General features: G+C 54.9%; 1 protein-coding gene and 1 long non-coding RNA gene across 2 annotated transcripts in view; both read right to left on the reverse strand.

Annotated features, from left to right (window-relative positions):
* The window catches only part of TCERG1L (transcription elongation regulator 1 like), a 97,435-nt gene extending 96,443 nt beyond the window's left edge, over positions 1 to 992 (reverse strand). The window contains exon 1 of the mRNA XM_064464404.1: positions 609 to 992. Within this exon, the coding sequence (XP_064320474.1) occupies positions 609 to 908 (300 nt within the window). The 5' untranslated portion in view covers positions 909 to 992. The remainder of the gene's footprint in view (positions 1 to 608) is intronic.
* A 1,512-nt stretch (positions 993 to 2,504) lies between these two features.
* LOC135315528 (uncharacterized) overlaps positions 2,505 to 12,398 on the reverse strand; it is a 33,757-nt gene continuing 23,863 nt past the window's right edge. Inside the window, exon 2 of the long non-coding RNA XR_010375022.1 lies at positions 2,505 to 3,074. This is a non-coding gene — a long non-coding RNA (uncharacterized LOC135315528). The remainder of the gene's footprint in view (positions 3,075 to 12,398) is intronic.

Below are 12,398 nucleotides of genomic sequence, written 5' to 3' on the forward strand. Positions count from 1 at the left end.
GAGCCGAGGCCCCCCGAGCCCCCCGCCCGCCCCGAGCCGAGGTGAGCCGAGGCCCCCCGAGCCCCCCGCCCGCCCCGAGCCGAGGCCCCCCCGAGCCGAGGTGAGCCGAGGCCCCCCGAGCCCCTCGCCCGCCCCGAGCCGAGGTGAGCCGAGGCCCCCCCGAGCCCCCCCCGCCCGCCCGCCCCGAGCCGAGGTGAGCCGAGGCCCCCCCGAGCCCCCCGGCCGCCCCGAGCCGAGGTGAGCCGAGGCCCCCCGAGCCCCCCGCGCCCGCCCCGAGCCGAGGTGAGCCGAGGCCCCCCGAGCCCCCCGCCCGCCCCGAGCCGAGGCCCCCCCGAGCCGAGGTGAGCCGAGGCCCCCCGAGCCCCTCGCCCGCCCCGAGCCGAGGTGAGCCGAGGCCCCCCCGAGCCCCCCCCGCCCGCCCGCCCCGAGCCGAGGTGAGCCGAGGCCCCCCCGAGCCCCCCGGCCGCCCCGAGCCGAGGTGAGCCGAGGCCCCCCCGAGCCCCCCGCCCGCCCCGAGCCGAGGTGAGCCGAGGCCCCCCGAGCCCCCCGCCCGCCCCGAGCCGAGGTGAGCCGAGGCCCCCGAGCCCCCCCCGCCCGGCCGGCCTCACCTGCCCGTGGAGCAGCGCGGCGCCGTGCGGGTCGGCGGCGGCCAGCAGCGGCAGGAGCGGCTCGCAGGGGACGCGCCAGCCCGGGGCAGCCCCCAGCAGGGCGGCGGGGGCCGGGGGCGGCGGCGCCGGGAGCAGCAGCGGGGCCGGGGGAGGGGGGGCAGCCCCGCCGCCGCCGCCGAGCCGGACCAGCCCCGCGGCGGCCGGGACCACCCAGGCCCAGGGGGGCGCCGGGGGGTCGGCGGCGGGGGGCGGCCAGAGCAGGGCGGGCGGCGGCCGCTTGGCTGCGGGAGGCGGCAGCATCCTACATGGCCCGGGGCGCGGCGGAGCCGGGCCGCCCCACGCTCCCCGCCGCCGCCGCCGAGTGAAACTCCACTTCGCGGCGGGGCGCCGCCGGCTGGCTCCGCCCGGCGTGGGGCGGGACGGGGGGGCGTGGGGCGGGGGCCGCGCCGGGGCCGCCCCGGGATGGGGGGGGGGCATGCGGGGGGCAGCCGGTACCGGGCCCGGCCCGCCGCCGGGGCCAGCCCCCCCGTCCCCGTCCCCCCCCGAGCAGACAACCGCTGCTGGTGCTGCCGTCCCCACGGGGGGGTGCGAGAAAGGCTTTCCAGCATCACATCGCAGTAAGGTTTTGCAGCAGCGACCGGCAGCCCGCGTCTTTCTCTGCGGCGGGGAAACACCCCTGCTGCCCCCGGGTGAATTCGGGGGGTGGTCGGGCGCCGACCCCCCGCCGTCCCCCGGCCCCAGGAAGCTTCTCTGTGATGGGGGGGGGAGGATCGGCAGCAGCCCCAGACACCCCATGGACACCCCTGCAAATGGGGCCCTTCTCCTGTCTTGAACAGAAATAAGACCCTCGTAACACAGATTTGCTCCCCGACCCGGGGAGCCCCGTACCCTTCCTGCTACCCGAGTTTTGGGGAGCAGGTGCCCACCACGGCGCCGACCTCCGCGGGTGCTGCTGCTGAGAGGGTGGGGAAGGGTCCGGCTGCCCGGGGCACCGCCACCACCGCCCAGGCGTCCCCTCTGCCTGCGCCAGGCCGTGGAAGGATGGCCATTGGGGGCTCCTCATTAAAAATTAAGCCTTTGGCCCTGGACCACAGGTACCCACAGTTGGGAGCGTGTCGTCATGCTTCGTGTGATGATCTGGGGAAAAACCGACCTCTGCAGATGCCTGAGAGCAGCTCCCTTCTCTGGCCCAGTTCGGGCGGTCCCCAGGGTGAGCAACTTGTTTGCTTGCAACATGTGGGCTTGTTTCTCTTGCCTTCTCCTCCCTGCCTTCCATGGCTCCGAGGAAAGGAGCCGAGCAGCCTCTTCCAGCTGCCAATGGCATCGCAGCTTCCAGCCTCTCCAGCAAAAATTAAAGGAATGAATAACAGTAAAACGGGCTGGGCCTGAGTTTGCAGAACACATGAACGCTTCAACTTTAAGGTTTAAAATCATTGCTTACATTTCCCTGCCAAACCAGCAGCGCTGCTCCGGCTCTCCATCACAGCAGCACGGCGAGAAGAGGCAAATATCCAGCTGCACCAGTCCCCATTTGTATATCACACCGGCCCCAGCGTGTCGGCACGCCGTGGAAAACTGACTGCAGCGGGATCACGTAACGGCATGTAGGTAAACCAGGGGCTTCTTACAACTCCACGGAAGAAAGTCAAAGGTCTCAGGAATGAGTCTTTTCTCCTCAGCCTCCCTAATTTTGTTTGGTCTGCAAAGGAACTGGATCTCCTGAGGCAGTGAATAACCTTAGTAAAGGTAATTGCCAGGAAATTTTGAAATGAAATTATTACGATCTGTGAATAAACACGGGATCAGGGAGATGCGTTGCTTACAGTTCTCAGAGAGATACTGGGAAATACAGATTTGCGTAAGCTACAGAGTGACAGAAATCAGATAAGGAGAAGATCACTTTTAAATGTTTTAGTGCTTGTCTATTTGTAGAACTCAAAAATCACTTCCTGATATTGTAAGTGAACAGAGAAACTAAAACACGATGAGAACAACAAGAGAAAAAAAAAAGGTTGTTTCCCATGAAATGGAAATGATCCTTAAGTAGCCTGTTTTAAATGCAATAGTTCATCTATAAAATACTGAAAATAACAGCAGAATAGAACATTTTATCAGTGGCTGAAGATTTATATTGGGGAGGAAAAAGGTTGAAAGAGAATTCAAAGAAGTTCAGCAACTTCCCTAGCTCAGGATGATGCTTTTAGTCATATAGTTTAGTTTTAGGTAGTCCTGCGAGGAGCAGGGAGTTGGACTCGATGACCTTTCTGGGTCCCTTCCAACTTGAGACATTCTATGAATATTCGATGGGAAGGTCTGTGTATGTGATGTGGCTCAGAAAGTCCCGGCTCCCTCGGGTCGGCGGATGTCGGAGGAGAGCTCCTCATCCGACAGAGACGTTGTCGCCAGGCTGGAGGATGCACACACAGGCATCAAATGCTTTTTTGCTTAGGCTTCCTTTTCCTACACCTTAAAAAATAATAACAAAATTATTGTTGCCTTCCTCCCTGGAGCTGGGGAAGCGTCTGGGTGTTTCCCGGGCTATTTGTGCAGCAGGTTGATGACAAGCCCGTAGGCAAGAGGCTCAGCGTGGTCCAAGCTCGGTGCTCCCACGCTGCAGCCCGGCAGGGGAGGGGTGACAGCGGGAGCGAGGGGTGACGGCGGGGGCGAGGGGCTGCATCACCCACAGAAAGAGGCGACGTACGCTGCCAGGCTCTGCTTTTCCCAGCCAGCCCAGAGAGTGGCAGTGATGCCGAGTCCAGCGTCAGCGCGCGGATGAAGCCGAGCCTGCAGCGAGCGTTCCGGCAGCGGTTGCCATCACTGGGAACCAGCCCCCAGCTGCGGTCCCTGGAGGCAGAGGACAGCCTCCTCTCGCCCCTGCAGAGCGCTGGGTGACGGCTGGGCACTCGCTGGCTCTGAAGCCACGCTTTACAAAGTGAAAAGGTTTGAACATTTGAATAAAGTTTTCACGTTCTGGACTCACTTCGCATGCTCGTATGTGCAGGATCTGCATCACGTTCATCCTCAGAGCATGGCTGGCCTCCCCTAAAGAATGCAGCAGCATCCCTAATGCTGTTTACCACCAACTGCTTCCTCACTCTCCAAAACATACACAGCATGTTGCTTCATTCTGGTTGGGGGCTGCCCTGACACCCGTCTTCCTCCTGCACAGCCCTTGCCACCTTTTCTGTAATGGAAAGGCTGGAGGGATGCCCTCGCGTTCAAGTGAGAAGTAACACGGGTCTGGGTAGTTCCCCAGTTCCTCATGGTGCTTATTCCCAGTACCCATGGCAATGGTATTGTTCCTCTGCTGATGGGCTCCTTACACGTTCCTGTGAACCAAGGGGGCATTTACGGTCATGTTAGAACCTCGTGTGCTTGAAGTCACACCAACCCCAGGCAGCGCCCCAGGCCTGGGGCAGAGGGGCTGGGAAGTGCCCGGCGGAGAAGGCCCTGGGGGTGCTGGCTGACAGCCGGCTGGGCATGAGCCAGCAGTGCCCGGGTGGCCAAGGAGGCCACCAGCCCCCGGGCTTGTGTCAGCACTGGTGTGGCCAGCAGCAGACGGGCAGGGATGGGGCCCCTGTGCTCGGCCCTGGGGAGGCCCCACCTCGAGTGCTGGGCTCAGGTTTGGGCCCCTCGGGACAAGAAGGGCCTGGAGGGGCTGGAGCGTGTCCAGAGAAGGGCAGCGGGGCTGGGGCAGGGTCTGGAGCACAAGTGTGCTGGGGGGCGGCTGGGGGGGCTGGGGGGGTTTAGCCTGGAGAAGGGGGGGCTGAGGGGAGCCCTTCTCGCTCTCTGCAGCTGCCTGAGAGGGGCTGGAGTGAGGGGGGGGCTGGTCTCTGCTCTCAAGTCACCAGGGACAGGACGAGAGGAAACGGCCTCAGGCTGTGTCAGGGCAGGTTTAGGTTGGAGATGAGGGAAAATGCCTTCCCTGCCACAGCGGCCAGGCCCTGGCACAGGCTGCCCAGAGAGGTGGGGGAGTCACCGTCCCTGGGGGGGTGCAAAAAATGTGTAGACGTGGCACTTTGGGACGTGGTTTAGGAGGCCTGGGGGGGTTGGGTTGGCAGTTGGACTTGATGATAGAGGTCTTTTCCAACCTTAATGATTCCACGATTCCAAGTGGTGTACATCACCAAGAGGACGGTACAGGAACCTGCCTGTCATTTCAGCAACGGTCCCTTCCAGCCACCCCAGGTACAGCATTAACTGACTCAAGGAGTCTCCCCCAGTGCTCAGCGCTGGGTGAAATCCGTGACAGTGGTGCTGGTGGGCTGGAGATGCTGGTCGTCCGCTGGGGCTAAAGAATGGAAAGGACAGCCGGGAGCAGAGACGTGGTAATAACCTGTAAATACACACAGGGGCTGCTGACGAGAAGAAGGGATTAATCTGTTTTTCATACTCCTGCTGGATAGAACACAAAGCAGCAATCCTAAATTCCAGGAAGGAAAATCTAGTTTAGGCCTTGGAAAAGTTTTCTAAGGGTGAGAAGGGGACACAGAATGGCGGAGGTTCCTCCTCCAGCACAGGTCGGGCAGTGGGCGAGGGAGCGACCCAGGCACGGCTCCCTGCCGCAGCGCATCCCGTACCAGCCTGGGCGTATAACCAAACTGGAAAAACCTCACGGCAGCAAAAGGGGTTTGTTTTTCACCTTTCATGACTAAAGGGAGAGTAATAGAAAGGCCATGGTGAAAGAAAAGAGAAGTGGTTGGGGCATAACTTTTTTCAGCTGTGGCAACTTCAAATTGGAAGGGCTTGGGGGAAAAAAGGCTCCTAAGACCATTAATCAGTCTCACATCTGGTGTACACGTTAGCCCTCAAACGCCACAAAGTGTCCTTTAGCTAGCCAAAAAGTCAATTTTGCCCTGGAATAAAAGGTTTAGACCCATCATCTTCATTTTTAAGTCTGAAAAAGGCGTCTAAACAATCAAAAAGGGATCCCTTTCATTAATATCTAAATTACAGACTTTTCTCACTGAGGACATTATTAACCACTCTTCTTCGTGCCAAGGTTGTCTTGTGACACAATATCAGGTAATGACCAAACTATTTTACAGAGTAGGTGATGTATTGGAGGCAGCTCTCCATTGTAGCACAGTAGCCATCCGTAGGGATAAATTTAATTTGGTATGACACACGTGAACAGAAGAGTATCCCATGCCACGATCCAGAAGGCATTATGCAGAGCCCCCTATAGACAGATACATCTGTAGCCGTGTACATTTGAATGTGCTGAAGTTGCCTGTAAATGATAGCACTGACCAGAATCTTTGCAGAATTACATGCTTCAGAAAAATCCTAATAAATAAACTCCTCCTGCTTCCACGTGCTATCGAAGCTCAGAGTCCCGGGGAATGAGGTTTGCAGCTATCTTTGCCAGCATCTGCCTCTCAGGTTAAACCACTCATTTCATACAGTGCGGAGGGGCTGGAGGAGAAGAGGGAATCTCCCCTGCCACCTTTGGGCATCCTGTGCTGTGTGAGGAAACCAGCGTGCACGCAAGCGGCTTTCTCTTTTGAGGTACTAGCCGCCCGCCTTCCCTCCACAGCAGCGCAGCAATCAGGAACCTCATCGGAGGAGCTCTTATTTCTTCCTAAGCAGAGCTGTCAAAATATTCGGCCAAACAAATGACCTGGCTGGGTGATTATTCTGTTGAGTTTTCTCATAACAACATAGACTAATAGTCTGTCCCTTGGGTTAATCCTTATCTGCTGCATTAGTCATTTGCTTCCAACAGCAGTAAATAGCAGAAATTTCAGAAATGTATCAAACAAACCCACTATGCACCTAATTGTGCAATACCATACTACGAAGGGAAATGAGCTTAAGTCCAGCTAGCGATCCGCTTATAGTCTGTAGCACAAGGACTGATTGCTCCTGCGTCTTTTATTCTAGCTAGCAGAACCACCAATGCTATTTTTATTCTCCTATGCAGCTCGTCTGAAGCTTTGACAAATCCCCCTTTTTTTGGAAACGGAGGCTGCCAAGCAGTAGTCCCTCCATACCTGGATCGAGGGATTAAGCACCGATGCCTAAACCAGCCAGGTTCCCGAGTGGTTCAGCTGCCAGTGCCTGTGCCGAGGAGGAGCTATGCAGTACGCGTGAGCACAAGCCAATCCTCCACTGAACAGAGTCCCCAGGGCAAACACATCGAATGAAAAATCCTGAAATAAAATGACCTTTTGTTTCTATAATGCGAAATACCCGATCTCCGATCTGATTTTTGCTAAATTCTGTTGATTTCCATGAGCCCCATTTCAACCCCATTAAGAGAAATCACAGAAATGGGAGACAAATGAATACTAGCCTCAGTGCAATAAAAGTCACTGCAGGAAAACATGTATAATTCATAACTTCAGCCTTCCTAGGAGCCCTTTGCCGTCTCTGGGGACGACGAGAATTGCCTTGAGACACCTGGCTCCCCGGGAGGCCTCCCCAGCCCTCGGGCAGGAGGTGATCCAGGGCAAACCTGGTCGGGCAGCGAGACCAGCGCTGCTGAGTACCCAGAGCGCACACACGCCCTGCACTGCAACGGGCGACAGACAGGAGAATTAGAAAGGCAAACAGCAGGGAAGAGTGGTTAAACAAGGGGAGACACTTCAGGAAACTGAAAACAGATCATCTAAGTGAGGGCATCTCCCTGCTTAACAAGTCCCGGATAAGAGGTTACAGCTGTTGAAGCGGGCCGGTGTGAGGAGGAGCGGCAGAGGAGCATGCAGCAGGATTTGGCCCTGGCCTGGAGATCTGGCAGAGCAGCTGAGGCTTTGCGGATGCTCCCATCCCCTGCAGGTCAGCACAGCCCTCCGCCAGCCTGGGCACGGGGCTGGCTTACAGCTTACAGCAAGGGGAGCGCCAAAAATCATCTCTGGCTGGGGCAATGGGGGGAGAAGCATTCCTCCACCCCCAGCAGACACCTTACACCTTCTGCTGGTGCCAGCGAACCGTGCCCTCGTACTGCTGCCGGTGATTTCTGAGGCTGCTCTGCCATTGACGCTTTTCTGAGTTAGCCATTTGTGCCTTTTTCACTCAGACTTGCCAGCCTTCAGGTTTCTTGGTGGTCCCACCAGGAGACTATGGCTAATCTTCCCCCTGCTGTGTGCTAGATTAACCCAACGGAGCTTGAGCAGCTGGCAGAGAAGGATGTGATTGCACAAAGATGATTAATGGGCAAGTTAAGATGTAAAATATAAATTTCCTTTCCATCATAGTCCAATCAATTTGTTTTCTGATTTCTTACACAACATTCTTAAGGTTTTTTCATACAAAGATGGATTTATTGATACCAAACTTTCAAACTCTGGTTATTTAGGAAGGGAAAAGAAATGAGAGACCACTGCCCTTCAGTTGCATGGTCAACTGAAACCAGGAGCGTGGAGGGGACAGGCAAACATCTCCTGCCAGGACTCTAGGACAGCTAAACCCATTCACTAAAATCCTAAATTTATCCTAATCATGTTGGACGCAGTAGTCAAACTGCCTCTTTTTCTTTAAAAACAGGACGACTAATGCATAGTCCAGAGTAAAGCTCTGCAGGGTTTTGCATATAGGCAGATCAATTCAGGCAGCTAAGAAAAGAAACAGAAAGGCGTTCAAACCAAGAGAAATATAAAAAAAAAAAAAAAAAAAAAAAAGGCATATTTTGCATGATCACACAAGAGACTAAGTTGCTGGAAACATTTCCCTTTCTAATTGAAGAGTAAAGAGCACAGCCATTTGAGGCAAGACTTGCCGTTTAGCCAGTCAGACGGAACACATCTCTGCTCTAATTTTAGCCCTCTTTGGTAGCCATTCCCAGTTCCACCCCACAGTGGCAGAAGGATAAAAAAAACCCCTAGAATAAAGATCTCTACCTCGGGCCACCCTTTGTCCCAGAGCCCTCTTGAGAACACAAACAACTCACTTCGACCTGGGCCTTCCTTTAAAAGACTCCAAGAAGTTTCCACGCTAGTTTGGGACCAAGCAATCCATGGATGCATCAGCCCATCTCCCCTCTACATCCAGACAGATCAGGTGAGGATGGCTAAAACCCATGAGAGAGAGGTCCTCGATATGCACCTGGAATTGTGTGATGCTGCCCTCAGGCACCGCGCGCCGGTTTGGGAAATGTAGAAGCGCAGTGGCTGCTTTGGGCAAAGCCCTATACGAAGGGAAGGGAGCCTCTCCCTGTCCCTCCCAGCCACGCGTGGTCGCCGCCCCCGAAGTACAAGCGTTGCTGAGGCAAGTGCGTTGACCCGATGCTGGTCCACAGGCTTAAGAAGGGCCCTGGGGGCTTTCCATCGGAGATACTCCAGGTAGGCATGGTTGACCACAGGCAGAGAGAGACAAATTTCCTCCTTCTCTCCTGTCTTTCAGAGCCTACAGATTGTCTGGAAGGAATTGGTGGATCTCAGAGGAGACATATTGCAGAAAGGTAGCCTTCTCAGAATGAGATCTGCATCCCCTTAGTCCTCCAAAATACTGGGGTACACGCTTAGCATTGAGGGTTTGAAGAGGTGATGTTGGATTGCGCTAGTACATCCCAGAAGGGAATCAGTAGGGTGTTTTATTTTTAACTTAACTTAAAGAGGGATGTTTTCCTGATTTACATTCTTCAGCCATCACTGAAAGCCTGGAGATCTGGCCCTCTGCATCACCACGTGTCTCACATGCATTTCAGGTACCTTAGGTAGCTAGGAAGAAATTTTGAGCACCCCAGATTCTCAGTGAAGTCAGATCAATGAATTCACTCACAATAACTTGCTTAGAAATTAACTGTTTCATGAATTTCAGCAAAATACGTATGTGATAAGCTCAAAACTTCTAGCTAGTCAAAAAGCTGTGGATTCCAAAACAACAAACAACAGATGGTGCCATCTCACATCTACCTACTACTCCAAAGAGATACTTGATGGATAGTCAGATGGACTCCCTTGTAGGAAGACTAACAGTAGGGTCTGTAGTATAAAGAATCAAATTTTTTGGGGGGGGCCACTAGTAGCTAGTTTATCAATAAAAGGTGAAGAGCAGTAACCGAATCTGCACACCCTGTAGCACTACCAGGGCAGGCAGAAGATACCACAGTCCAGCAAAACAGTCTGTCACATACTCAGCAACTTGTCTATTTACTCTCAAAAGCAAGTTGCATTTCATCCCAGAGGGATAAAAAATTGTCCTTTTCTTAATGCTGTAGACCACTCAGCATTTTAACACCGTGGCTGCATGGAAGTTGGATGAAGAGGAGTCTTCAGATCGGTTCTTATAGGCCTAAACAAACATTTGTTACTGCTTAATCTCCAGTTTAGGAAAGATCAGTTTTCCAGAAAAGACGTGGGACCAATGTTGTATTAACTGATAAGACATTGGACAGCAGAACAGCCCCACAGATTATCAGATGGTCGCAAGGCCCGTCCTGAAACCTGCTTTATTCAAACTCAGTGGCGAACGTTAGAAATAACAATAACAGGAACATCTCTGAAATGCAGCTAATACTGAGACCAACAAAAAGCACGGTCAGCTTTGCGGTGGGGCTGGGAACAGTCATTATCACATCGTGTCACGTAGGAAGTCCTCAAAACTGCCCACATGAGACGATTTTCTGTCTTGGAGCTGCTGCCCCCAGCACGCACAGTGACCGCTGGTCCCCAGCGGACGGCCCTGTCACCCTCCGGGCGCGGCGGCTGGCTGCAGAGGCGATGCCCCTCAGCGCTGTTCGGGATGCAAAGCGGGAGCATTTGAAAGGTGCTGCACCCACCCACCTCGCTACTGTTGTACACAGCACGCACCAAGTCGGCTGGTGAGGAGACAGGAACGTTTCACGCCAAGGACAGACTTTTCCTGAGGCACCTAATTACCATCAGCCCACACGCTATTTGCACCAATTGCTTAGAAGGGCTTATTGCAAAGGCAGCGTTACCAGACAGTTGGTTACACTGAGCTCAGGTTATTTAAAATACATGAGGGGAGGGAGGGTGAGTCGTGGGCACTTTGGTCTCTGCAGAAGGTGGAAAATCATTACTACCTCTGCGTTTTATGCATTATTCCAAGGTACAAATACATGTTTTTAGCTTCTTAATCAGGGGTTTTACCTCCCCAGGTTAACACGGTTATGTCAAAGCTCATTGTGAGTTTAAAACGGTGCTTTATCAGCCGAGCAATTTCATTTTTATGAGCTTTATCCTCTTGTAGTAACTTTAACACACTTTCCTTACCTAATTGTTTCTCTTCCCGGGTTATTGCTCTTAAATAACATCACTATTATCCTGGATTCAGTGGTGGAGGGAGCATACCAGACCACGTACTTCTCTCCAAAACCATTTTGGGAACCAAATGTGGACATATCCGTGTCAAGTTACAAAAAAGTGTACCAAGAACTAATTATTCCATCTGGAAACCTTCAGCTTTAATTTCTCCAGCGTTAAATCCCTCCGAGTCGTTCTTCACTCACTCAGCTGTAATGGGTTCTGCTCCGCTCCCAGAAGAGCATTTCGCAGCGCTTTCAGGACAGAGCTCTCCCAGCCTCTCCTTATTGCAGCTGCTTTTGCTCCCCGCCTAATTACCCATTTCAGGCATGGTTTTACTTTGCAGTCGGCTGGTAGCTTAGGCCATTTATTCCACCCCCAGTCCCTTCTCCTGCGAGTCGGAACAGTGACCGGCGGAGCCTACGAGCAGGGCTGGGTGCTGCGTTTTACCTCCCCTCCCCTCCCCGTGCCGTGAGCTTTCCCTGCCTTTGCAAACGGGCTCACGAGCAAGGCAGGGATCGCCTCGCAGGGGCAGAGCCACCTTCTCTGTAAGCAGCTTAGAGCTGGGTAAAAGACGTCTGGTTTTCATACATCTGAAAGTGCTTTGCCACTCACTTCGGAATTGGGTAGAACACAAAACCATTCTAAAAACAAAAATGCTTGCATTAAAATCCCTGCCCCTGAGCTGGGCACGGGGGGCACTCGAGCCCGAGAGGAGAAGCAGGTCTGTGCTCCACCAGAAGCCTCCAGTGCCTGGAAGTCCTCAGGCCAAGAAGAAACCCAGTCCAAGCTCCTCCAGTAAGTGCTAAGCTCCCAGCTATTGCATGGTAAGCAGACACCAGTTCTCTCACAGTTTGGGTGTGGGAGTAGGGCTCTGCCCTGCTGCCTTGGGTTGCTGCCACTCCAGAGGAGCAGCTGTGCTGATGAGGGGATCAGAGCATCCCCCGAGTACTTGGGGCGGGCAGCTGAGAGCAACAACGCAATATACAGCAGCACCTGCCTGCAGCTTCCCCAGCCTCCAGCGTGGAGCCCCAGGGGAGCGGGAGGAGGAGGAGATGCTGGGGAAGGTCCAGCTCCTCTCCTGGATCCACTTCCCAGCCCTGGTGTGGGAATGGGTGAGGCAGGCGAGGGTGGATGGCACCAAACACACCAAGAGCGAAGGACGACTTCCAGCCCCCTCCCTCCGCCCCACGAGGGCGGGCGCCGCGGGCCCCTCGCACCGGCCCCCGTCCTGCACCCATCCATGCAGGGCTCTCATCCACAGGCGCAGCAGCAGGGCTTGGTCCGCCGGCCGTGGGGCTCGGGAGCTGCAACGCCTCCCTCCCTTGCACGGGGGGCCCGAGGCTCTGCCTGCCGGCGCAGGACGCCGCGTCAGGATACGGTCCAGCCAAACCAAGTGACCGCCGATAAGGCCAAGCACTTGGTCAGGCTAGCGATGGATGCAGAGGAGCTGCTCCTTAGGACCCTCCAGCAGCTTCTTACATTTTTCAGGGGAGAGGGAGAATTATTGATCACCCCGTTTCACACCGGTTGTGAATAACATTGAGCTGTGGCTTTCAGCCTTTAAATTGGTGCAGAAAAC

Source organism: Phalacrocorax carbo, chromosome 12, assembly GCF_963921805.1.
Source record: "Phalacrocorax carbo chromosome 12, bPhaCar2.1, whole genome shotgun sequence".
NCBI classification, from domain to species: Eukaryota; Metazoa; Chordata; class Aves; order Suliformes; family Phalacrocoracidae; genus Phalacrocorax; species Phalacrocorax carbo.